This window comes from Gekko japonicus, unplaced genomic scaffold (assembly GCF_001447785.1).
Source record: "Gekko japonicus isolate JY-2015 unplaced genomic scaffold, Gekko_japonicus_V1.1 scaffold386, whole genome shotgun sequence".
In the NCBI taxonomy this organism is placed as follows: domain Eukaryota; kingdom Metazoa; phylum Chordata; class Lepidosauria; order Squamata; family Gekkonidae; genus Gekko; species Gekko japonicus.
Genome location: NW_015163100.1, coordinates 369,416 through 391,751, shown reverse-complemented (window position 1 = coordinate 391,751; position 22,336 = coordinate 369,416). Strand labels below are relative to the sequence as shown.

At 48.2% G+C, this 22,336-nt stretch overlaps 2 protein-coding genes across 4 annotated transcripts in view; one reads left to right on the top strand and one right to left on the bottom strand.

Moving 5' to 3' along the window:
• The window catches only part of SPG7 (spastic paraplegia 7 (pure and complicated autosomal recessive)), a 159,273-nt gene extending 150,593 nt beyond the window's left edge, over nucleotides 1–8,680 (bottom strand). The window contains exons 1-2 of the mRNA XM_015406681.1: nucleotides 8,587–8,680; nucleotides 6,081–6,193 (exon numbers count right to left, since the gene is read on the bottom strand). Of these exons, the coding sequence (XP_015262167.1) occupies nucleotides 6,081–6,193; nucleotides 8,587–8,680 (207 nt within the window). The remainder of the gene's footprint in view (nucleotides 1–6,080; nucleotides 6,194–8,586) is intronic.
• The window catches only part of ANKRD11 (ankyrin repeat domain 11), a 211,701-nt gene that overhangs the window by 77,987 nt on the left and 111,378 nt on the right, over nucleotides 1–22,336 (top strand). The window contains exon 1 of one of the 3 annotated variants that reach the window (XM_015406703.1): nucleotides 12,889–12,943. The exons of the other annotated variants lie outside the window; for them this stretch is intronic. The gene's annotated coding sequence lies outside the window, so the exon portion shown is untranslated. Of the gene's footprint in view, nucleotides 1–12,888; nucleotides 12,944–22,336 lie in introns of those variants that run through there. 3 annotated transcript variants of the gene reach the window in all.

Here is a 22,336-nt window from a genome sequence, read left to right as displayed (position 1 = left end):
CAAGAACAAGATGCATTTCTTCCTTTAGGAGGTGCTATTGTCAGAAGACAATAAAAAGGTTTCAGTTTTGTTTTTGCATGTGGGTGGGTATTCTGTTTGTAATAATTGTTTGGATACACTTATTTTTAATATGCTAGTTGTGATAATTTCATGCCAAGTAAAAATGTCCATAGTCATATTTTATGTTCCTAAAGTAACAGAATGACTTTCAATCTAGAAAAGACAAAAGAAATGCTAATGTAGCATTTTTTTTCAATTTTTCCGAAAATTTCCATCTCCCCCCCGAAAAAAACTGGGGAAAAAAACGAGTTTTTTTCCGAGCTTCAAAATTTCTGGAAATTTTACATCTCTAGTCCTGTGATCAGAGTAGACTCCCCAAGGGCTCGGTGGCTGGGTTCACATTGGGGCCAAGCCACGCTGAGAGAGGAGGCTGGAGGCTTTCCCCATCATGCCATTTCCCTGACTTGAAAGGAGCCTGGGGAGATTGTTCACCCCACTGGGAAAAGTTGCACGGACCCCATTAGTTTACGCACGTTTCCTCATTGGGGCAAACAGTGGTTCCCTTCAGGTCAGGAAAATGGCGCAGAGGGAAGGCCTGATCCCCTGCGCCCTGCCCGTCTTCCTTCAGAGCAGGCCTCTGTGTGCCTGGGAATGCCGTTCCGAGCACAGCCCTCCCGGGGCGTGTTGTGTCAACTGGACACAGGGAGGATACCAGCGTATTGTATTAAGCCCCAAGAGAGGCGGACTCGGTTTCCTGCTGTTCTGCTTTCCTGTCGTGGTGCGTGAGCCTGGTCTCTCCTTTCCTTCGCTGAGCTCCCAAGCCTTTGTCTTTGGCTAGAGGTGTTTCCTTCCTGCTTGATAATGTTTAAAGTTAAATTAATGTTGTCGTTTTCCATTAATTGAAGGTTAATTATTGTGCTGTGTCTTTCATTTGGTTGCTTCACATTAATGTACAAATTGACTTGGCTATTAAATTTGCCCTACTTAACTTAGACTGTTGGTTGGCTTAGGGGGCCCTGTGCTGTAAGTAACGAACAGCTGTAATTTTCGTGGAAGTTAGGTTTCGTGGAGGTTAGCTGTGGAAGTTACTTTTTGTCACATCCCCTTTTCTTGATCCAAGGGGGCTTTCGTGTGCTGACTCGGGCACGGCATTCGTACTGGTGGTGGTCAGTGCTCCTTCTAAGCTGAGTTCGTGTGAGCTAGTTTTTTAGCCTCAGGCTCACAGATTTTTGTCTTAGCGCAGGAAGAATGGCTCCAGGGCAAACCAATTTATGCTGGGGCCAAATCTCTGGCTCACAAAATAGAATTTTTGCTCACAAGACTCCACAGCTTAGAGGGGGCATTGGTGGTGGTCAGGTCGTACCTGTGTTTGTACGTCTGCCTTTTTCTTGACCGGGTCAGGACACAAGCTGGGTGTCAGTAATATAGTTGACCACCCATGCTGCCAAAATTTATACACTCAACTTCCTGTGTCTAGAACATGAAGCTTCTCTTGAGTGGCGCAACTAGAGGGAGACTAGGAAGCACTGAAAGTAGCCGTGTAACAAAGTGGACTGTAACTGCAAAGCCACTGAGGCACATTACACAGTTCTGAATCTAGCATTTCCCCTTTGTTCAAGTCTTTGATATCTACAATGGCCCAGTAGGTAGCTGGTCTTGACCTGAGTTCAGATCCTCACCACCTGCCACAAGAATGATTGGTTGGCTGCTGTAGGAGAGGAGTCATACAGCCCTTCTAGAGAAGGGTGTGTTGGAAAGTGCTGTTCAGATGGCTAATTAGAACCACTGAGCACAGAGTATAACTTGCTTGAAAATGCTGTTGTGTCTTGGCAGACTGGTCTCTTCCATAGAAGCCTGAAACTGTTCTGTTTATGTCGGGCACCTAGAGTTGGAGTACAAGCCTGTTAGCCTCAGTTGCCGTGTGTCTTGATTACCGTGGCCTTTTGAAAAATACAAAGACTTCTTTCATGAGTAGATGCATACTTAGTTAAAATATGGTAAGAAAATCCAAGTAGTCTTTTTTTGTGGTGTTCTGAGTTTTACCTGCTGTTACCTGTAGAGAGGTGTAGTGTATCAGTGGGGAAGCTGGAAAATATCCTGCCTCTCTTCTGAAGTAAACTTCAAGCTCTGTTCCGGGCATGCTGTACTTCTACCCTTTGTCGTTATGTAATTATCAGCAGGCTCATTAATCTAAAAACAGTGTAAGCACATAATCCTGCTTGGACACACGAGTTTCAAATTTCGTTCAGTGGAGGGGTAGGGTAGGTTTAGGGTCCACCCTGTTGTTTTCCATAATCAGGGATGGATGCTATAAGAAAGCTGGAAATAGCCACTGGGCCAACTTCTGGTTGAAAGTTGATATAAACTCAGTGAAGGTTCAGAAGTCCAATTCCATGTCTTCCAGGAATGCACAAACAGAAACATAAATGGACTTAGCACAGTTCTGCTTGTGAAACACCTAGCGTTTTCCTCCCTATATGTTATAGTGTCCAGAAATTGGATGCCCAGGATCTTGTGCCAGCGGAAATGTAATTGGGGGATATGGTAAGTTTGGCTTAATACAAGCACCTTTTTCTTGCGTTTCAGCAGCTTGTGCAACAGCTCTAGCACAGGTGGAAGTCTTGTTCTGGATCCAGCCCATCTTCTTCTGGTGCTGTCCCTGTTCGCCTTGGCTTTAATCACCTGTTCCTAGCTGCTTCCCTTCTGAATTCCCTGCCTCGTGGGACTTCATAGAATCATAGAATGCTAGAGTTGGAAGGGACCTTGCAGGTCGAGCTTATGTCCGTTTATGTTTCGACTTGTTTTGACTCCTCCTACCCTTTTGTTTTGGAGTCACATTCGTACAAAAGACATTATGCCTTGCCTGTACTGTTGGCTGCTTGGCCCAGTAAAACCTTCAGTGAAGTTGAACTTTCTCACAAGGTTCAGAGGACCTTGTTACAGGAATAGACCTGAGTTGCTGATTTCATTCAGTCAGCTCTGATTGAGAGCAGGGAGTCGGCTGGTAGTCAGTCGGAGCAGTCTGCCTGCAGATGTAGGAAGGTGGCTTGGCACGCTGGTTCTCAGAGATACGTTTTCCCACACGTCTCCCTTAAGTAAATGAAAGATCACCTATGCAGCAATACATTACTGTTTTGCAGATATTACCCTCCTAGCCAAAAGTGACTGCAAACTTGCTTTCAACTGTTTCTACTTGTCGTACCGATGCATCTCTGCCAGCATTGGTAAATCATACATAAAGCAAGTTGCTGAGAGACGGGGTTCAGTCAGAAGCCTCTGCTTGAAAAGGTCTTTATTGATAAAACAGGTATTGATATTTTTAAAAGGCTTTGTGGCTTCGTCGTCTAGTGTAGCAAGGACTTTTTTAGCTTAATGCAAAATTTATTTTGCCATATGTAAAATTCATTTGTGTAGTTGCACACCCTGCTAGACACTGAATGGGCATAGGGGCATTTCTAGTCCCAGTGCAATTTATTATTTAAAAGCAGTAAAATTACATTGCAGATAAGGAGAGTGCAAAGTAGAAAGAAGTAATGATGTAATGGGCAATCGTACTCCAGTTGCTGTAAGAGCCACTCTGTACATTAGTGTGTTGGCTGGGGTGGTTGCTCCTATCAATTATTTATGGGCTTCTGGCACGCTGCCTGGACAGGGTCACAGCGCTGAAAGCTAACTTTATCTTCATTGTTCCCAGCCTCCTGCTCAGCTGTCACTCTGCTCCCTAATTTAATGCACTTTCAGAGGGGTGTAAAAGGATGCAAGGATTGTGCTAGCTGTTGTCCGTTGCTTAATGCTGAAAGATTTGTAATTTTTAATTTAATTTTGGGGGTTAATACTCTAGTGGTGGTCTGAGTTTTTATCAGCTTTTTCACTTTGGTCGTCACACTTTCACGGAGATTATGGATGCAATGTTTCTGAGAGGTGCATTTTCCTCACCCGCATATTTAAGCATGCATCAGTGAAACGCTAGAAAGGAGGCGGCTGTACCGCTGCGCTTCACTGATGCAAGGCAGGTGACCAGCATGTTAAGTTTTCTTCTGTCTCACAGCAAAACATTCTGAAGTGATATAGTTAAAGATGTTGATGGCAACAGCAGAGCTGAGAACCATCTTTGGATTAAAAACAGGACTGACTACACCCTCCTCAAATTTGATTAGGTCATGTGCAGCCTTTGTTCTGGAAAGATTGTTTCTAGACTGCAATTGAAGCTTTTAACAATTAACATAGCAGCTTCAACTGGAAAGGATTTTAGTTACCAAAATCACTAGGTATTTGTGCTGGGAATTTCTCACACTAAGTCTCTAAATGTTTCCTTGTTCCGTATTTTTGTCTGAACATTTGACTAGTAAGTACCCTTTGTAACATCGAGGCTGTGCCTGCGGAATTGTTCTGTATCTTTAAAAATGATCACTTTCTGTGTGTTGACCTAGCTATTTTTTTGTTGGTGCAGATCATTCACCTTGAAATGGGAGAAAAGACAAATGCCAGACAATGGAAATACGACCTCAGAGCGGCAGGCTGGTTGTTGGGGGGGGGGGGGCGCTTTGCCACAGCAGTCAGCCGAAATTGTTTGAAGCTTACTTTTTTTTTTTAATAGCCTGAATTCTAGTGTTTTGAGCCAGCAGCCAGTTAATAGGGTGTTTGAAGAAAGAGGGTGTGATACTGGTCAGTACAGAAGAAATTGTTGTGTGCTGGAGTGTAATGGAAAGGAGGTGAAAAGTGAAAAGAAACCAGTTTGTTACGAAACATGCACGTGGGGCTAAAAGACAGCTCAGGATGGACACTTTTTGATCATTCCAGAGGCCAGATCGATCGCTTGGGTGTCAGAGCTCTGAAGTCCTAGTGAAGCTCTCTTTAGTTAAATTCTGTCCAGTGTAAATCTTGGCTCCGCAGAGGAATTTGGTCTCTGCTGGTGTGCTGTAGTGGATGAGACTGAAACAGGCTAAAGTTTTCCTATAGTTGCATAGCAAGTTTGTTGACTGTTCTGGCGAGCATCATACCAGGTTACTCAACAGTTGTGTCCTCTCGCTAGAGAACAGCATTAACACACGCTTGTCCAGAATTTCCATAATTTGTATACAGAACGTACTGCATTAAAGAGGGAAAATGGCTGGCAAGTGGTAATGTAAGATTGTTCTAGTCTGTCTTTTTACTAAAACAGTAATGCCCCCAGGGTAGGTTAGAGATATATATGTATCAAAACAATAAAAGTAATGCCCACAAAGGAGTGTCAGTGCACAAAAACAGTAGTATCAGGACATCAATAAAAGAATAAAATGGTGAGACAGCATCAGCATCTGCAGCTCAGTGGCCTCCAAACGCCTGCCCTTCTGGAAGGAGACTGTCTTTTCCTGACTGAAAGTGAGGCCAAAGGAGGGCTCTGTGGGAGGGCACTCAGACACTGAGAAAGACCCTTCCCACGTGTTCCACTGTTCCTGGCCTTCACCACTCTGGTACTTGGTGGTAAGTAGACGTTTAACTCTTCAGATATTCTGGCAAATGAATGAAGGCACACACAAAGGCTGCTCCTCAGTGGGTTTTTTTGTTTGTTTGGTGTGTGTGTGTGTTTACTTGTTGAACTGTAATGTGGACATGCAGCAGACTCCCCAGTGTGTATGTTTTCGTTCCCTGGGGACTGGGACTGGCCATTCTGCATATATGCTGGCAAACGTGTTTGCTGCCGCTCAGCCAGTGAAGCAATCAACGCAGCCCTTACGGGGTAGGGGAGTGTTTTGCATCTCTCTCTGTGACCTCTTCATGTGTCAGGAAGTGCTGGATCTTCTCAGGTCACGTGACTATTTCTAAACAGAAAGGCATGGTCGAAAATCGCTTTGGTGGTTCAGCCCACGACAACAAGCTTCACTGATCCCTTTGTGCAGCTTTTGCATTAAAGTGATGTGCACTGTCTGGTCTGCTAGTTGGGTCAACCTGCTTTGGGCCCAGTCATAGGACAGGCCACAAACACCGAGGCCTGTTTGATGCTGTCCTTGTCCTCATTGAGTTGCATGGAAACTGGCAAACGACATCTCTGCTTTCTGGTGTGCTTCTGGTTTATTCTTTGGTATAATTACTTCCCTTACGGTTTGCTGTTCAGTGAATTTTATGGTGGCCGAAGGTTGCTTCATGAAGGAAAGATTGTGCACGGATTTCTCTGAATTCTGGAACATTCGGATGCGTTTTCCAGGGATGTCCCCTGTGTGGATGTGAGAAAGGGGAAGCAAGTGCTGAAGGGGGTTAACCGTCAGGTGGTGTGGGGCTGTGCCTTGAACTGGAGCTGGGCGGATTCTTAGATGCCTCTAGCATGCAGACTGTTGTCTTTGGCCAGCAAATCTTGTTCTCAAGTCAACTGAATCCTGAGGCTATGCATAAATGGCGCTGCTTCAGATTCCTTTTTTTTTTTTGACATCTGAAAATCCTATTAAGCCAATTTTGTTATTCCTTTGTCAGCCATTTAATGCAGAAAAGCAAAGCAGAGGCTTATTTATCTGGCATCAGTGCATTCTTCAGAAAAACCTTGGAAATACGGATCTGAGTGAAATGAATAAAAACCCGCAGATACCTTGTCTTCCTCTCCTTTTCTGGTGGCTGCCGAGTGGGAGGCCTTCTAAATAATTCAAGGTCTTAATAAGATGCCGTACGTGCAGGGATGCTGGAATCTGAATTGAATGTCTTCCAGTCACCTGCCTGTCAGCCCGGCTTCCTGCTCGTTCTTGCTGACCTTATTGTTGCTCGCGGCCTTCTGCCCGCCCTTCTTCCGTGAACTGAGATTGGCTTGGCCTGTTGGAAGGCTGAGAAGCCTTTGTTGCTCGCGACCTTCTGCCCGCCCTTCTTCAGAGAACTGAGATTGGCTTGGCCTGTTGGAAGGCTGAGAAGCCACCTGGTCTGCTGCCCGTTCTTGTGGGCCACGTGTTGTTGATCAGGCTGTTAGTGTCCAGGGAAGGCTCCATGTCGATTCAAATGCATTGGCCATGAGTGAGAACTACCGTATCTCTCATGGTATGGTAACAAGATTGGATTACTGTAATGCCCTCTGCATGGGGCTGCCCTTGTCCCGAATCCGGAAGCTGCAGTTGGTGCAGAATGCCACGGCCAGGTTGCTGATGGGACTCCCTATACGGGAGCACATCCAACCTGTGCTAAAGACATTGCACTGGCTGCCTATAGCATACTGGATTCGGTTCAAGGTGCTGGTCATTAAAGCCCTTTATGGCCAGGGACCTGCATACCTGAGGGATCGCCTTTCCCCATATGTTCCCCAGAGAGCGCTGCGATCGGGGACCCAGAATTGGCTGGTCCTCCCGAATAACAAGGAGGCCAGGCTAGCGACAATGAGAGCCATGGCTTTCTCGGTGGCAGCTCCACTCTGGTGGAATGAGCTCCCGGAGGAGATCAGGGCCCTGCGGGACCTGCTGCAGTTCCGCAGGGCCTGCAAGACGGAGCTCTTCCGCCAGGCCTTTGGAGCTGCTACCACCACTGACATCTGACAGCCTGTGAAGAGAGACCCCGATCCATCTGGATCCCCCAATTACTGCCTGACCTGATCGCCTGGACACTGAAGAAGATCAAGGAGCTGACCGTATGATGAGGAATTAAGTACTAGCACTTTATTATGTTGCCATATTTATGGTTTTAAGAACTGTGTGTTAATGGATTTTATATTTTATATTATATTGTTATATTATATTGTTTTATATTGTTATGTAAGCCGCCCTGAGCCAGCCTGGCCGGGAGGGTGGGGTAAAAATCTAATAAACAAATAAATAAATTGTTCATTAGGATAAAGTACTTGGGGGGGTGTTACTATGTGCCTGGGCATTGCTGCCCCTGGATCATAAAAATCTAAACATCTTCACAGAGGCCAGTACTGGTTTAATGCCTAAAGAGCTGGGGTTATCTTCCAAATAACTCGGACTATACAGGGGCTCGTCCTGTTCAAAAAACCTAAAGCACGGAAGTCTTCAACTATAAAGAAGGTGCCAAGAGTGGGGAGGAAATGTATCCCATGGCCAAGGAACAACAACATCCTCTTTTCCCCTCTGCATTTTTTGAAGCTCTTGGCTTTCTGTTAGTTGGTAGCCAGCTGGCTAATTTTTTTCCAGACCACATGTAATTGGCGTGAGGACACCAAGCTAACTTCATTCCTGTGTAATTATACACCTAACAGCAGTTCCAGAGATTTAGGGGAAGAGGGGGGTACACAAGCAAGTTGACATACATTGAATTACACTATATTTTAATAGTGTGTTTTTTTAAGAGCTTGGCTAGAATCCAGATTATCCTTCCCCCCACCCCACCCCATGCTATTATCCTCTATTTACAGCTTTCAAAAATCAGCTGATGTCACTGCACATATGTTTAGAGCTGTTGCTAAGGTGATTAGCTGTAGAATTCAGCACCTACGCAGGCCTGGTGAAAGGCTGGGGAGCTGCTACTTGGTGCCTGTTCTCGCAGCAATGTGCCACGGACCCAGGGCTGTTAGTAACCACAAAGGGCATGGCCCCATTTTTGTTTAAACGCCTTGGCCATGAGCGGTAGCTCCTGCCCACCCTTCAGCTGTGGCAGCTCTTCTTCAGCGTGTTTACCTACATTCAGAATGGGAGCCTCGCTCTAGCTTGACTTCGGTGTAGCTGAAGGCTGTTCCTTTGCCGTGAAGCGGCTTGAAAATGCCCCGTCTGTCCATTCCAGTCTGCCGCGTGGTTCAGTCAGTGGTCATTTTGTAGAAAAAGAGGGGCATAAGCTCATTTGCATAACTCATTTGCATATGCCACACACCCCAACAAAGGGCAGGCATACAAGCATGCCTGGGTTCTCTGCCCAATCTTCTCCAGGTGTCCCGTGGCTGCATGTCTGCCCGTGGGCATGTCTGCCTGTGGCAGGCTGGCTAGGGAAGGGAAGGATGGGCAGGCAGGGCTCTGCAGGTGGGGCTCTGTGAGTGGGTCAGGAAAGGCGGCGGGGGCCCCCCACCCCTGGGCTCCTTACTGCCGGAGCGTCGTTCCGGCGTGTTCCGGCAGGAAATGGCCCCTGGTTCCAGTTGACCTTGGGATCACCATTCTGACCCTATTGCTAGTGGGCAGAAGTCAAGGGAGCCGCTTTGCTGCCAAGACAAGGACTGGCACCCCAGTCTCCCATGGCTCCTGGCAGATGACAGGACAGTTGAGCCCCACTTTATTAATGCTTCTTCTGTTTTGTTGACCCTCCCCAAGGGGAGCTTCGGAGGCCGCCAGACATGCTGCTCTGCATACCCCTCGTGGCTTTTCCGTTCCCCTCCTGGCCTCCTCCTCTGCTTGCGACCCCAGAGCAGCTCCACCTGGATCTCCCCACGCCCGATCACGTTGCCCCTTGGGTGCGTGACCTCTGGCATGCCGCGTTTTCTCAAAAGACACGGTGACCTCGGCTCTGCAAGTCTGTTCCTTTCTGGCAGGAGCGAAAGCAATTTATCTCTTGCCACCCTCCTTCTAAAATATGGAACTGTATCCAATTGGTTTTTTACACCACAGCTGAGATTCTATTAACATGCGCCCTCCAGACTTTTTAGTAAAGCAAGAGAATGGCTTTTATTCATAACAAGGAAGCCGTGAAATACAATAAGCCCAGCCCACAGCCTCCACTAAGCTTTGGCAAACAAATTACTCCCTGACAGCACTGTAAGGCAGCCCTCCCTCTTGCTGTGTGCGGAGTGAAACAATGTTTCCTTCAAGACCAGAGTAATTATTAACTTCATTTAAGATGAGTTTGTTTTTCAAACTTGAGGGGGTTTCGTTTCACTAGCCAGGTGGCATGGCCGAGTTGCCACTCTTCCGGGCAGCAGCGCCGTGCTTCGGAGGCCTCCCATCTTTCCCTGTGGTCAGTTTCCCGTGTGAAGCTGGAATTTCTTTGTTGGTCAGCAGGGCGCACGGACGTTGTAACTTGGCTTAGCACCTAGCCGCTGTTGGTCACCACGTTGACCCTTCTTGATCCCGCTTCTTGCCCATATCATCTCGGCTGCCCTCACTTAAACTCTGGATCACATCAGGGCGCCAAAGTAAGCCGTTTGTCTCTGAACAAACACGGGCTTCCTTCCTTCCTTCCACCACTTGTTAGCTCGCAAGAGCCAGCAGCATGCACTTCCCTCCCCCTCCCAGCTCAAAAGCTGGGTTTTCGGGTCGGTTTTGCCCTCCAGGTCTTGAGGAAAGGGGGCAAGGTGGCCATTGGCTGCATAGTTGGAAGAGGGTGTTGCGGGGGAAGTGGAATACTCCCATTTTGGGAGTATCTGGTTGACTCTGGGCCCGCACAGAATGCCTCAGCACACCGTCCCAGATTGTGTGTGTGGGTTGCGGTTATTCAGAAGGGAAGGAAGCCACTGAGCAGAAGTCAGAGGAGAAGCCTCTGTTAACTGAAAACAGCGGCGGGGGGGGGACACGTGAGGGGTGGGGGGAAGGCATGCAAAGAATCAAGTGGGGAAGGCAGGACAGAGAAGGGTTCCGGATGTTTACTGAAATGAGGAGGTAGCTGGTTCCCCTTGCTTTTTTGTGTGTGGTGATTGGAAGCCGTCTTGTGGGGAAATGGCACTGTTTATTTAAGATCTTGTCACACACCGCCTGCAAATGGCTCAAAGGCAGGAAGGTCCCAGGTCTTGCTGGGCGTGTGACAGGACTGGGTCCTAACAGCTGGGAAGAGCAGGGGTCATTTCCTGCAGGAGCACACAGGCGCGGAGCTCCGGCAGTAAAGAGCCCAGGGGGCGGGCACATGCAACAAGCCCCACCCCCTGCTCCCAGCAGCCCTCAGTCAGAGCAAGAAGCAGCCAGGTAAGTTGCAGAGCTCCCCTGGCCCTCAGGTCCAAAACAGTCCAGTGGCACCTTTAAGACCAAGTTTTATTCAGGTACAAGCTCTTCCTCCTCTGCAAGGACAGATCTGCACGTCCCCCCCCCAATAGCTAGCAACCCCAAACAGTCCAGTGGAGCCTGAGCGGTGGGTGTTGCCTTCTGACACACTTCCGGTGATGTCAGGGGGTGGGGCATATGCAAATAAGTTATGCTAATGAGTTATGCTAATGAGTTCCTGCACCTCTTTTTCTACGAAATGACCCCTGGGGAAGAGAGTGTGGCTGTTGCAGTTGGAAGACTTTTTAAAACCCTTCTGAGCTCTCTGGGACCCATGGATGGGAGTGGTGCTAGGAGAGGAGGAAGAGGAGGGATAGGAGCGGTTATTGACCTTTCCCCCCACTCTTCCTCCAAGGGGGGGCAGCGGCAGCGGGATTCTCTCCCTCTCCATTCATCAGGAGCCTGTGAGGTACGCTTTGCTGAGGGAGGGGGAGTGGTTGGCCCGAGACCACCCAGTGAGATTCATGGCAAGTGGGGATTTGGAGATGGGTGTCTGTGGCCCTCGCCCGTGGCTCTCACCCCTGCACCGGGCTAGCTCTCAAAGCTGTACGGTTGTACCTCGTTTGCAAGCAAGCCCAAGTGATGTGTTCGCAGGCCATGGGAAGTCCAATTCCCCCGGATGTGCTACTGGCACCCGACAGGTGCATTTTCCAGTTTCCGTTCACTGCTCAGTGGTGCTTCCTGGGACCCAAGTGGCTGGCTCAGCATCTCTAGTTGAGAATCCTTGCTCAGTGAAGCGAGAGGCTGGCTGGGTGCCTTCAAGTGCTTGCTTGTTCGGAGCAGATGCTGCCGGGCTGCTGTCTGAACTTGCCCCACCCCTCAGCATTCCCCTTAAATCCAGCCTCTGCATACTTGTCCAGGTCCCCCCCCCCCCAATCAGGAATCATTTGCTGGGACAGAAGCATGCACTGGCTCTAAATAGCAGGGGCCTTGGAGCCTGTTGGGCTACTGAATGCCACAGGGGCTTCAGGCATCTGCGCAGCTTTCTAATGGACACCGCTGGAATCTCCAGAGAGTCTGCATTGTATTTTCAGTCCCTGTTATTTTAGCAGGAAAAAGCTGATGGAATTTGAATGAAGCAGAAGCAGATGGAGCCGTATCGGGTGTCAGAAAGCTGGCCTAGAAGGGCAAGAGTGGGATTGCATCAAAGATCTGCCTCTCCCCCCGCCCCGTGAAAGGCTGGCTGTTTCAAGCAGCAACCTCTTCCAGAGCAGCTGACTGCCACCGCTGCCCCTCTCTGTGATGCTTGGCCACCGTTGTGTAGCAGGGTGGCTGTCAGCTAAATAGAGATCAGGACAATTTGTCGGTTTTCTTACACGAAGACTGCTCACCCAGAATGTGCTTTTGCTATTATTAGCACCAAAGAGGCTGAAAACGCTGAAGGGGTGTGTGTGTGTGCGCGTGCGTGTGTGCTGGAGCAGTAACTATGGATTTGTGTTTTTATTTTTTTTAATTCTTCCTGAGCATGGGGAGGGCGGGCTAGAAATAAAATTTGGGATCTGTAAGCAGGTATAATGCAGCATGTTCTGCTTTGCCTGTCACTCTGGGTGCCTTCATGATTAACAGCTCAGCAAAACGGATCCCTGCATGCAGGTGGTCCCTTTTTCGGCACACGTCTCCGTACATCTGGGCTAGGGCTGCCCTGCTTTTCAAGAGGTAACTTGCTTCCCATTAAATTGCTGCAAATTCCTGGGCTCCACCATGGTTTAAATTCCTGAGGGAAGGGAAGAAAATAGGTCAGTGCAGTGCAGTATGTCATCCCTGCCACACCAGCCCTGTTCTGCAGGTACCTAACACTTCCCTACCCCCCCCCCTCTCCTGTCACACACTACAAAGATGTTCCCATGGCCTTAAGAACATAAGCGAGATTGCCTAACTGCGGTTTTTCCAGGCAGAGACCAAAGCAAAGATGATGGCCTCTTGGTGAAAAGTTGAAAGGGTGGGGAGATCTGCATTGGCATGTGGATGTTCTGTCTCGGAGCACTGACTTTGTTGCGTTCTGTAATGTTTAGGGAGAAATATGAAGAAGTTAACAGAGCCACAACGTTGGACCCTGTATTGACAAATTGTTTCTCTCCACAGAGGTCAGTGCATCTTCCGTGTTCCTTTTTTTTTTTTTGGCCCCCCCGAAGGGGATTTTTTATTGCATTTTATATAAGGACTACAAACGACAACGAAAATAGGGAGGGGGACTACAATTAAGGGAAAAGAAAAGATGCCCACTACTGACTAAAAACCCAAGAGAGGAGATCATCAAATTTGCTTAAATACAAAAAACGCTAACATTTTTATGGACTTAGTCAGACATGCTAGTATATCTTTTAAATCTTAAATTTGACTGTTCATAAAAGACCCCAGAGCATCTCATTATTAAGCACAATGTTTTCAAAGGCACAATTCAGAGTCCTTCAGCCTTCATTTTTTCTTATCCTGTCTTTTCCGCAGTTTGTAGGGACTTTTAGGAGCCGCCGCCCCTGTCTCAGAAAGAGAGTCCTCTCCAGAAGGCCCCAAGTCCAGCTCGCCACTGGACTTACTGTCCGTGTTCCTTTGTATCCTCTGAATGACGCTCTGAGATGAGGCGAGGCTGAAAGTTGTCGACTAACCCAAGGCCACCCAATGGGTGCATTCAGACAGGCCATTTGAGCTGGTATACATGCCAGTTAGAAACGGATTTTATACGCGCGATCACACAGCCAACATCTGCCTCCCGTCCCTAGCTGTTGCCAACCTGGCTCAAAACTGCTTTAACCCGGACTATTTTGCTACCAGGTCCCCAAGTGGTGTTTTCCTGCTTCTCCGGTTCCAGCCGCATTTCCCCCCTGTGTGATCGCTTCTCTGCCGGTGTAGAGCCACTTCCTGTTCCCCGCTCGAAAGCTGCCCGAGGCTTCCGCTTTTCGCCCGCCATTTAAAAAAAAAATTTTTTTTTTAGCGTCGGCGATATGCACTTGGACGGAGCTTTGGCCCTGCATTAATAAAACCAAAGTCTAGTTTTAGCCTTTAGACGAATCCAGAGGCCAGTTTTGGTTTAACGCCCAAGGCTTCCGCTTTTCGCTCGCCATTAAAAAAAAATTTTTTTAGCGTTGGCGATATGCACTTGGGTGGAGCTTTGCCCCAGCATTAATAAAACCAAAGTTTAATGGTGCCTAGTTTTAGCCTTTAGACGAATCCAGAGGCCAGTTTTGGTTTAACAGTTTAAATGGAAGTGTTCGCTTCAGGATATGTCGTTCTGCGCATGCACAAACTATGAAAAAATGTTTTCAAAAAACACCGACGCGCGCCGCTGCACGCCTGAAGTGTGGATACCTGGGAGCAATGTGCTGCTTGGTGAGAGAGGTATGTGTGACTGCGCTTGTCCCAGATCAAATATAGTCTGGCCAGAACCGGAGCAGTTTAAACCGCTTCGGCACGCCGTCTGACTGCACCCAATGAGTATCATGGCTGAGCGTCTTTGGAATCCAGAGTCCCCCATTCTTTCTGTTGCAGTGCCCAGTCCCTCAGGCAGCACATTTCAGAACCACGTCCCTGTGAGGCCGACTGTAATGCTGTCCCAGTTAGCCAGCTCCCATCATGTCCGTGGCCAGACATAGATATCAACTCAGGCCGAGTTTAGTGCAGTCCACTTGGGACTCAACTGGGCGTAGATGTTCAGGCTTAATTGCTAATCCATTGTCTGTATTTATTTATTTGCTGGTTTCTGAATAATGGCTTTATTCTGCACGGATGAGCAGTGTGATTTTGTTTTTATTATCGTAGATTGCTGTTGGTGACGTTGAGTCAGACTAGGATTTTTCCCCTCCTTAATTTGTTTGCTATAGCTTTCAAAGAACGCTCATCAGAGGAGCTGTAGAGCTGTGGCAGCTGGTGAACTTCGGCTGAGATTTTGTTCTGTGTTTTCATAGAGCCCGGCCTCCTGGGTACTGGGCCTGCCCACCTGTGGTCAGAAGGCTCTGCTCCAGCGCAGGGTTTCCAGTCACAGGGCCTGATAGTGGGAGAGGAGCAGTTGGAATGTAGATGAGCGGGCAAATCCCCAGACGAATCAGCGTGTCCGTGTGGTGGCCTCTGTGAGCCGAGGCTTTCTGCTCAAGAGCTCAATCAATGAGGGCTTCTTTCTAGCAGGTTTGCAGGCAGCAAAAATAAATCACATCCCAGTGAGGAGGGAGGTGTGTGGGAAATGCCCAGCTTTTGAGCAAGGCCTCGGCAGTTGCCACTTAACCACCAAGAAGGTCAGTGACCAGCTTAACAGTGGCAAGGGAGGAAAGAGTTAAATGCTTCCTTTGTAGTTGGAGTTCTTCAAAAACAAGCTCTCCCCAAATTTAGCCCTGACCCGATACTAGAGTCATTTTTGAACGTTTCTGACTGGTGAAATGCAAGGAGAAAGTGTTAACAGGTGGATGGCTTGTGTGTGGTTTTTTATTTAAAGGGAACTTGTGTTGGAAAGCCGGTAGCATGGCAGCTGTCGTCTTGATGGGTTTGGAGTTCTGGACGCAGGTTGCTGGTCCCATTCACTTAGGCTGGGTCTCCTCACAAATCTGGCGAGGCCTCGTGCCTTTATTTATTTAATTGCATTTGTATCCCGCCCTCCCCGCACGCGGGCTCAGGGCGCCTTACAAAAACACAGGTGTAATGCAACACCACAGTTAAAGCAATTAAAACAGTGAAGATCTGTGTCCTTGAACTGACTCTGTGGTGTGCTTGTGCTCCCTAAACACAGTAGGTTCAAATGTCGTTTATGTGGGGGAAACGTGCTTAACAATTTACCTGGTATTTTGAAAAGTTGTGTGGTGATGAACACAGAAGTTCTGGAAACACATGGAATTCACTGCCACAGGAAGTGGTGGCGGCTACAAGCATGGACGGCTTCAAAAGGGAATTAGATAAGCAGAAGTGGGGGACCCGTGATACTCGCGGGAGAGGGGAACCTCCACACCTATGAGGAAGAGGAGGAAGCAGCAGGAGGAGGGAGGTTCCCCCCTATCCCGCCGGTTCCCCTATCCCACCGGTTCCCCGTCTCCTCCACCTCTCCTCCACTCCCTGGCTCGATCTTCCCCTCCCCCTGCCCTGGAGCACACCCCCCCTCCGGAGTCCAGGTCTACCCACCCCTTCCCATTGCATGGGTAGACCTGGCCTCTGGAGGAGTCCAGGTCTACCCACCCCTTCCCATTGAATGGGTAGACCTGGCCTCCAGAGGAGTCCAGGTCTACCCACCCCTTCCCATTGCAGGGGTAGACCTGGCCTCCAGAGTCCAGGTCTACTCACCCCTTCCCCGCCCCTTCCCCTTCCCACCTTCCAAGGGGCGGGGCCCGCGGGAGGGAGGCAGAGGAAGCAGAAGGCGGAGGTAAGTACACCCCTGTCCCGCTTTTTCCCGTCTCCTCCACCCCCCTTGCCTTCCCCCAGCTCCTTACCATCCCCCCCGGCCCCAAAGCGCCGGCCGAGCCCGTCAACTGAGAAGCGAACTCAGGCCCACCAGTGTCAAGCGAAAGGGGAGGGGACCTAGGAAAGAAAGGCAGCCCCCACTTCGGAGGAGTGGCCAGGCAGGCAGGGCGCCCCGGGGAGGTACATCCCAGAAAGCAGCCTGAAAGGCCTGGGGGGAAGGGGGAGGGGGGAGAATCACCTCCGCACTTTGCCAGTCGCCGAGAGAAAACCCCGGGGGACCCATTGGACCTGGCGAAGAAAATCCGTTTCCAAGCAGCGGCGTTCATAGAGCATTCCGTGCGCATGCGCATGGAACGCTCTTGCACTTTCGGGGGGATTTAAACATCCCCCAAAATTTTTTTCCAGCTTTTAGGATTTTTGTGCACATGTGGGGACTGGCCCACGTGTGCACAAACCTCCCCCTGCCCCCCAGGTGGCTCCGGAGCGCGGATTTAGCAATCCGCACTCACTGGGCCACTTGACTATTAGATATATAGATATGGAGCAGAGGTCCATCAGTGGCTATTAGCCACAAGGTATAGACAGGGGCTCTGGGGCAAGTGATGCTCTGTCATCTTGGTGCTTGGGGGGGGCAAGAGTGGGAGGGCTTCTAGTGTCTGGGCCCCGCTGGTGGACCTCCTGAGGGCACGTGGTATTTTTGGCCACTGTGTGACACAGAGTGTTGGACTGGATGGGCCTTTGGCCTGATCCAACATTGGCGTCTCTTATGTTCTTATGAAGTGGAGCTGATCTAGGAAGTGAGCTAGTAATCACTGAACAGTGGAGACATCAAGTGCACACTCTTCAGGTATGCTGATGCTCTTTTGAGCAGCATGTTCTCTCTTGCTATGGTGGCCAGTATTGTAGCTTGGTGCCTATGGAAGGTGCTTTTGGCTTGCTCTGAGCAGATCCATTGAAGTGCCCAGGCCTGCAAGGCTTGCGACGAGGAGGTGCAGCTTTGTCCTTTGCGGGGTTTGCAGTGACTTAGCCAGGCCCATTGTGGTCGCCAGCTTGGTGTTCCTCGGTTGTTGCTGTGTTGCAGTGCCGTTTAGCTTTGCAGAAGACTCCAGAATGTTAAGGAAAGCTTTCCCAGGCTTTCCTCCACGAGAATGAAAACTACATTTTTAGATGTGACATTTCCATCATCTGGTGATATAAAATGAACTAGAGACATTCATTTTTCTAGTGAACATTGGTCAAGGGTTATGGTTTCCAGACTCACGAAGATGCAGCCGAATCTGTATTGGTTTTCACCGTGTTTCTGGTTTGATAAATGCAGCATTAGAAATTGGAGAATGATAACTTGAAGTGTGCCGTGTTCTGGAAACAAAAGAATAAGGCCTAAGAAGATCTAGATCTAAGATCACGTGACGCTGCCGCCTTAGTCAAACCACCGAGGTCCATCTGCTCTACTCTGACTGGCAGCAGCTCTCCCTCCTCCTAAGCAGAGAAAGGCCATTCTAAATGCGTGCAGCCCCAGAACTGGAGGATGCCACTGGTTGAAGCTGTGACCTTGAATGTCCCCCCACTTCTCACAAAGGAGTGACAGGGCCAACATCACCCAAAGAAGTTCATCATGCCTGAACAGGGATTGGCACCAGAGTCATAAGAACATACGAGAAACCAATGTTGTATCAGGCCAACGGGCCATCCAGTCCAACACTCTGTGTCACACAGTGGCCGAAAATACCAGGGGTCATCAGGAGGTCCAGTAGTGGGGCCAGGACACTAGAAGCCCTCCCACTGTTGCCCCTCCCCCCCAGCACCCAAGTCCCTAGATTTTAGTCTGAAACTCTCAATGGCAACACTAAAAAGGCTCAGGGAAAGAAATGCCAGCATCTAGGAAAATGCCCCAGCCAGTTACAATAGCTTATTGTCCTTTTAAATTAAGCTAACAGGCCTTGCAGTGGACAAAAGCCATTTCTTTGAGGAGACTGAAACTTGCAGATGGTTGGCCCGCCCGGCCAGCCAGTCTTCTTTTGGGGCAGCTGGTCATATGACACTGTCCTTCCTCCAGGTTGCCAGTTATAAAGGCATTGGAAGAAGCCAAACAAATAACATACTTTCCCCCACATCACTTTCCTATTCTTTTGCCATAGCTGCCAAATGGATGTGGAGTGGGAGGAAGAATTTCTAAAATAAATTGTGATTTCTTTCATCACCCTGCCCCGACACAGTGTGCACTTAGGGATTTAATAGCTTGCATAAAAGTGTTGATCGTTGTGGTGTAGTGGTTTGAGTGGCGGACGAGGAGACCCAGCGATCTCCATTCTGCCATGAAAGCTTGCTGGGTGAGCTTAGGGCCAGTCACACGCTTTCAGGCTAACCTACCTTCCAGGATTGTTGTGAGGATAAAATGGAGGAGAGATGAACAGTGTAGGCCAGAGGTTCTCAAACTTATTTGGCCTACCGCGCCTTTTTCAGAAAAGGGGGCAGCAACACCAGTCTTACAATTTGCAAATGCATGGCTGTGATTGGCTGTGGGGACCCCAGGGAAGACCCGGAGAAGGCAGGAAAAGGCTGCTTTAGATAGGTTCTGGACTGTTCTTTCTTTATGCTTCCACCCCCCCCATATTTTTATTCAACGCCCCTCCCCCAATTGCACCCAAGGCTCCTACCGCCCACCTGGATTGTTCCAGTGCCCCCCAAGGGGTGGTATTGCCCACTTTGGGAACCAGTGGTGTAGGCTGTACTGGGTTCCCAGTATGTGAGAAAGGTGAAGTATAAATTAAGTAAATATGTTGATGTGGAGGCTTCTGCTCTTACAAAATCTTGGCCCTAGAGCGTAGCAAGTGTATTGTTTGTTTGTTTTTTAAACGAAGACAGGCTTTCTTTGCAGCATTAGGACAAGGGCAGTTTCTTTTCTTGACAAGCCTTAAATAAGGCGGTGTGTCTGGCCACTTGGCACTGCTTGAGAATGCAGAGTTCTTCATTCTTGTCTCTTCTCGTCTAATTGGCGCTTAGGAGGATGGCGGCTTCCCAGAGAAGGCAACCCTGGCTGGTTCCACAGGTGCATTTTTTGGCTTATTCCTGCCACGTGCATTCTCCAGTCTCCACCCTGTATAGTGGTACATGTGATGCCAGGCTGCTGGCTCTAAGAGATGGAAACTCCCAAGGGAATAATAATAATAATAATAATAATAATAATAATAATAATAATAATAATAATAATAATAATAATAATAATAATAATAATAATAATAATAATAACAATAATAACAATAATAACAATAATAATAATAATAAACAACCCTGATCCCATCTGGTTCGAAGAAAGGTCATTTAGGGCACGTTCAGATGGGCCATTTGAGCCGGTATACGTGCCAGTTAGAAATGGACTATGTACGCGCGATCACACAGCCAACACCTGCCTTAGAAAGGTGAAGTATAAATTAAGTAAATATGTTGATGTGGAGGCTTCTGCTCTTACAAAATCTTGGCCCTAGAGCGTAGCAAGTGTATTGTTTGTTTGTTTTTTAAACGAAGACAGGCTTTCTTTGCAGCATTAGGACAAGGGCAGTTTCTTTTCTTGACAAGCCTTAAATAAGGCGGTGTGTCTGGCCACTTGGCACTGCTTGAGAATGCAGAGTTCTTCATTCTTGTCTCTTCTCGTCTAATTGGCGCTTAGGAGGATGGCGGCTTCCCAGAGAAGGCAACCCTGGCTGGTTCCACAGGTGCATTTTTTGGCTTATTCCTGCCACGTGCATTCTCCAGTCTCCACCCTGTATAGTGGTACATGTGATGCCAGGCTGCTGGCTCTAAGAGATGGAAACTCCCAAGGGAATAATAATAATAATAATAATAATAATAATAATAATAATAATAATAATAATAATAATAATAATAATAATAATAATAATAATAACAATAATAACAATAATAACAATAATAATAATAATAAACAACCCTGATCCCATCTGGTTCGAAGAAAGGTCATTTAGGGCACGTTCAGATGGGCCATTTGAGCCGGTATACGTGCCAGTTAGAAATGGACTATGTACGCGCGATCACACAGCCAACACCTGCCTTCCGTCCCTAGCCGTTGCCAACTGGCTCAAACCCCCTTTAAACCGGAGTATTTTGCTACCAGGTCCCCAAGTGGTGTTTTCCTGGTGCTCCGGTTCTAGCCGCATTTTCCTGACGTCTGATCGCACCTCCACTGGTGTAGAGCCACTTCCGCTTGGAAGACCGAGGCTTCCGCCTTTCGTCCGCCGTTTTATTTTGGCGTCGGTGATATGCGCTTGGACGAAGCTTCGCCCCAGTGTTAATAAAACAAATTTTAAAAGATGGTGCTTAGTTTTAGGCTTTAGACGAGTCCGGGACCTCACAGAGGCCAGTTTCGTTGTAAAAGTTTAAAGGGAAGTGTTTGCTTCAGGGCATGCTTTTGGCATGAAGATTTCAATTATATAAATGGGTGCCTATGCGCATGCGCAAACAGTGAGGGGGGAAATAATGCCGACACGTGCCTGTAGTGTGGACGCCCGGGAGTGATGTGCTACACGGCGAGGTAGGTAAGTATGATCGCGTTTGTCCCAGATAAAATATAATCCGATTGGAACTGGAGCAGTTTAAACCGCTTCGGCACGCCGTCTGACTGCACCCTTTAATGCATGTCAGGAAGATCCCGGGTTATCTGTTTTTGGATTTGACGATCGTTTGTCGGCTCTTTGTTTCAGCTTGGCACCTCTTTGGCCCTGCTCACTTCCCCTGTTCCTGTGTGTCTGAACAGACCACTTTCTGTGTTGTGCCTTGTGAAGTCTGTCTCGTGGTATTTTCTTTTTAATTTTTTTAAAATTTGTTATGCGAAATACAGAGTATAAACATCAAACCAGATAAAGATAGATTATATACATCAAATTTAAATACTATCGCCATAGGAAAGATATTAATGTTAAAAAACAAGATTCTAAATAGTCAGATACAGTGACATACAATATATAGATAAAAAAATTAAACATAACATTGGTAGAGGTCTTTTGGAATCTCCTTCTTTTCAGAAAGATAGTTCTTAATCGGTAACCAGACCATTTTAAATTTGGCCAGAGTTTTGGAGGAGGTCTGTTGGTTTAAATTAAGAGTGAGTCTGGCTAGCACATACTGATTCCAAAGTCTTGCGTGCCATAGAGATTTTGTTGGAGCGACTGGTGATCAGCCTTAATTTTCAGTTACTCCTTTGACTCGCCCTCAGTGGAGATCTGTTTCTGTGATCTTGCTTGTATGTAGCCTACTTCCTGCTTTCTTGCCAGTAACTATTTATGCTAACACCTCCCCGTGCAAAATTCTCACTCCTCATACTGGGGCCATGGTGGCTCAGAGGTTAAGACACTGAGTTGCAGATGGTCTGTAGTTTGGCAGTTCGAGACCAGTGTTCCCTCTAAGCTGAGTTAGTGTGAGCTAGCTCACAGCTTTTTAGCCTCCAGCTCACAGATTTTTGTCTTAGCTCAGGAAGGATGGCTCCAGAGCAAGCTAATTTATGCAGTAGCCAAATCGCTCGCTCACAACTTTAATGCCAGTAGCTCACAAAGTAGAATTTTTGCTCCCAAGACTCCACAGCTTAGAGGGAACATCGTTCAAGACCCTAGTGCTGCGTGATGGAGCGAGCTCGCATCTCTGGCCCCAGCTCCTGCCAACCTAGCAGTTCGAAAGCAAGAAATTGAAAGTAGATAAACAGGTAGTGCTTCGGTGGGAAGGTAACAGCGTTCCATGCGCCTCGGCGTTTAGTCATGCTGGCCACATGACCACGGAAATGTCTTTGGACAGCGCTGGCTCTTCGGCTTGGAAACGGAGATTAGCATTGCCCCCAGAGTCAGATTCAACTGGCTTTCGAGCAAGGGAAACCTTTACCTTTAATACTGGTGAGGGAAGCTAAGCCAAGAGCCTGTGCTAGAGGCTAGCCGGAGGACGTCATAACTAAGCAGCGTCTGAAGCCTGGCCTTCCACGTCCAAAGCCAGGTTTCCTTCCGCTGTGTTTTGCAGGACAACTTGTCTTAACATTGCCTTTTTTGTGCCTCTGTGGCTGAACTTCTACCCAGCAAGGCCTCCGTGTGCAGAGTTGGGAGAGCACA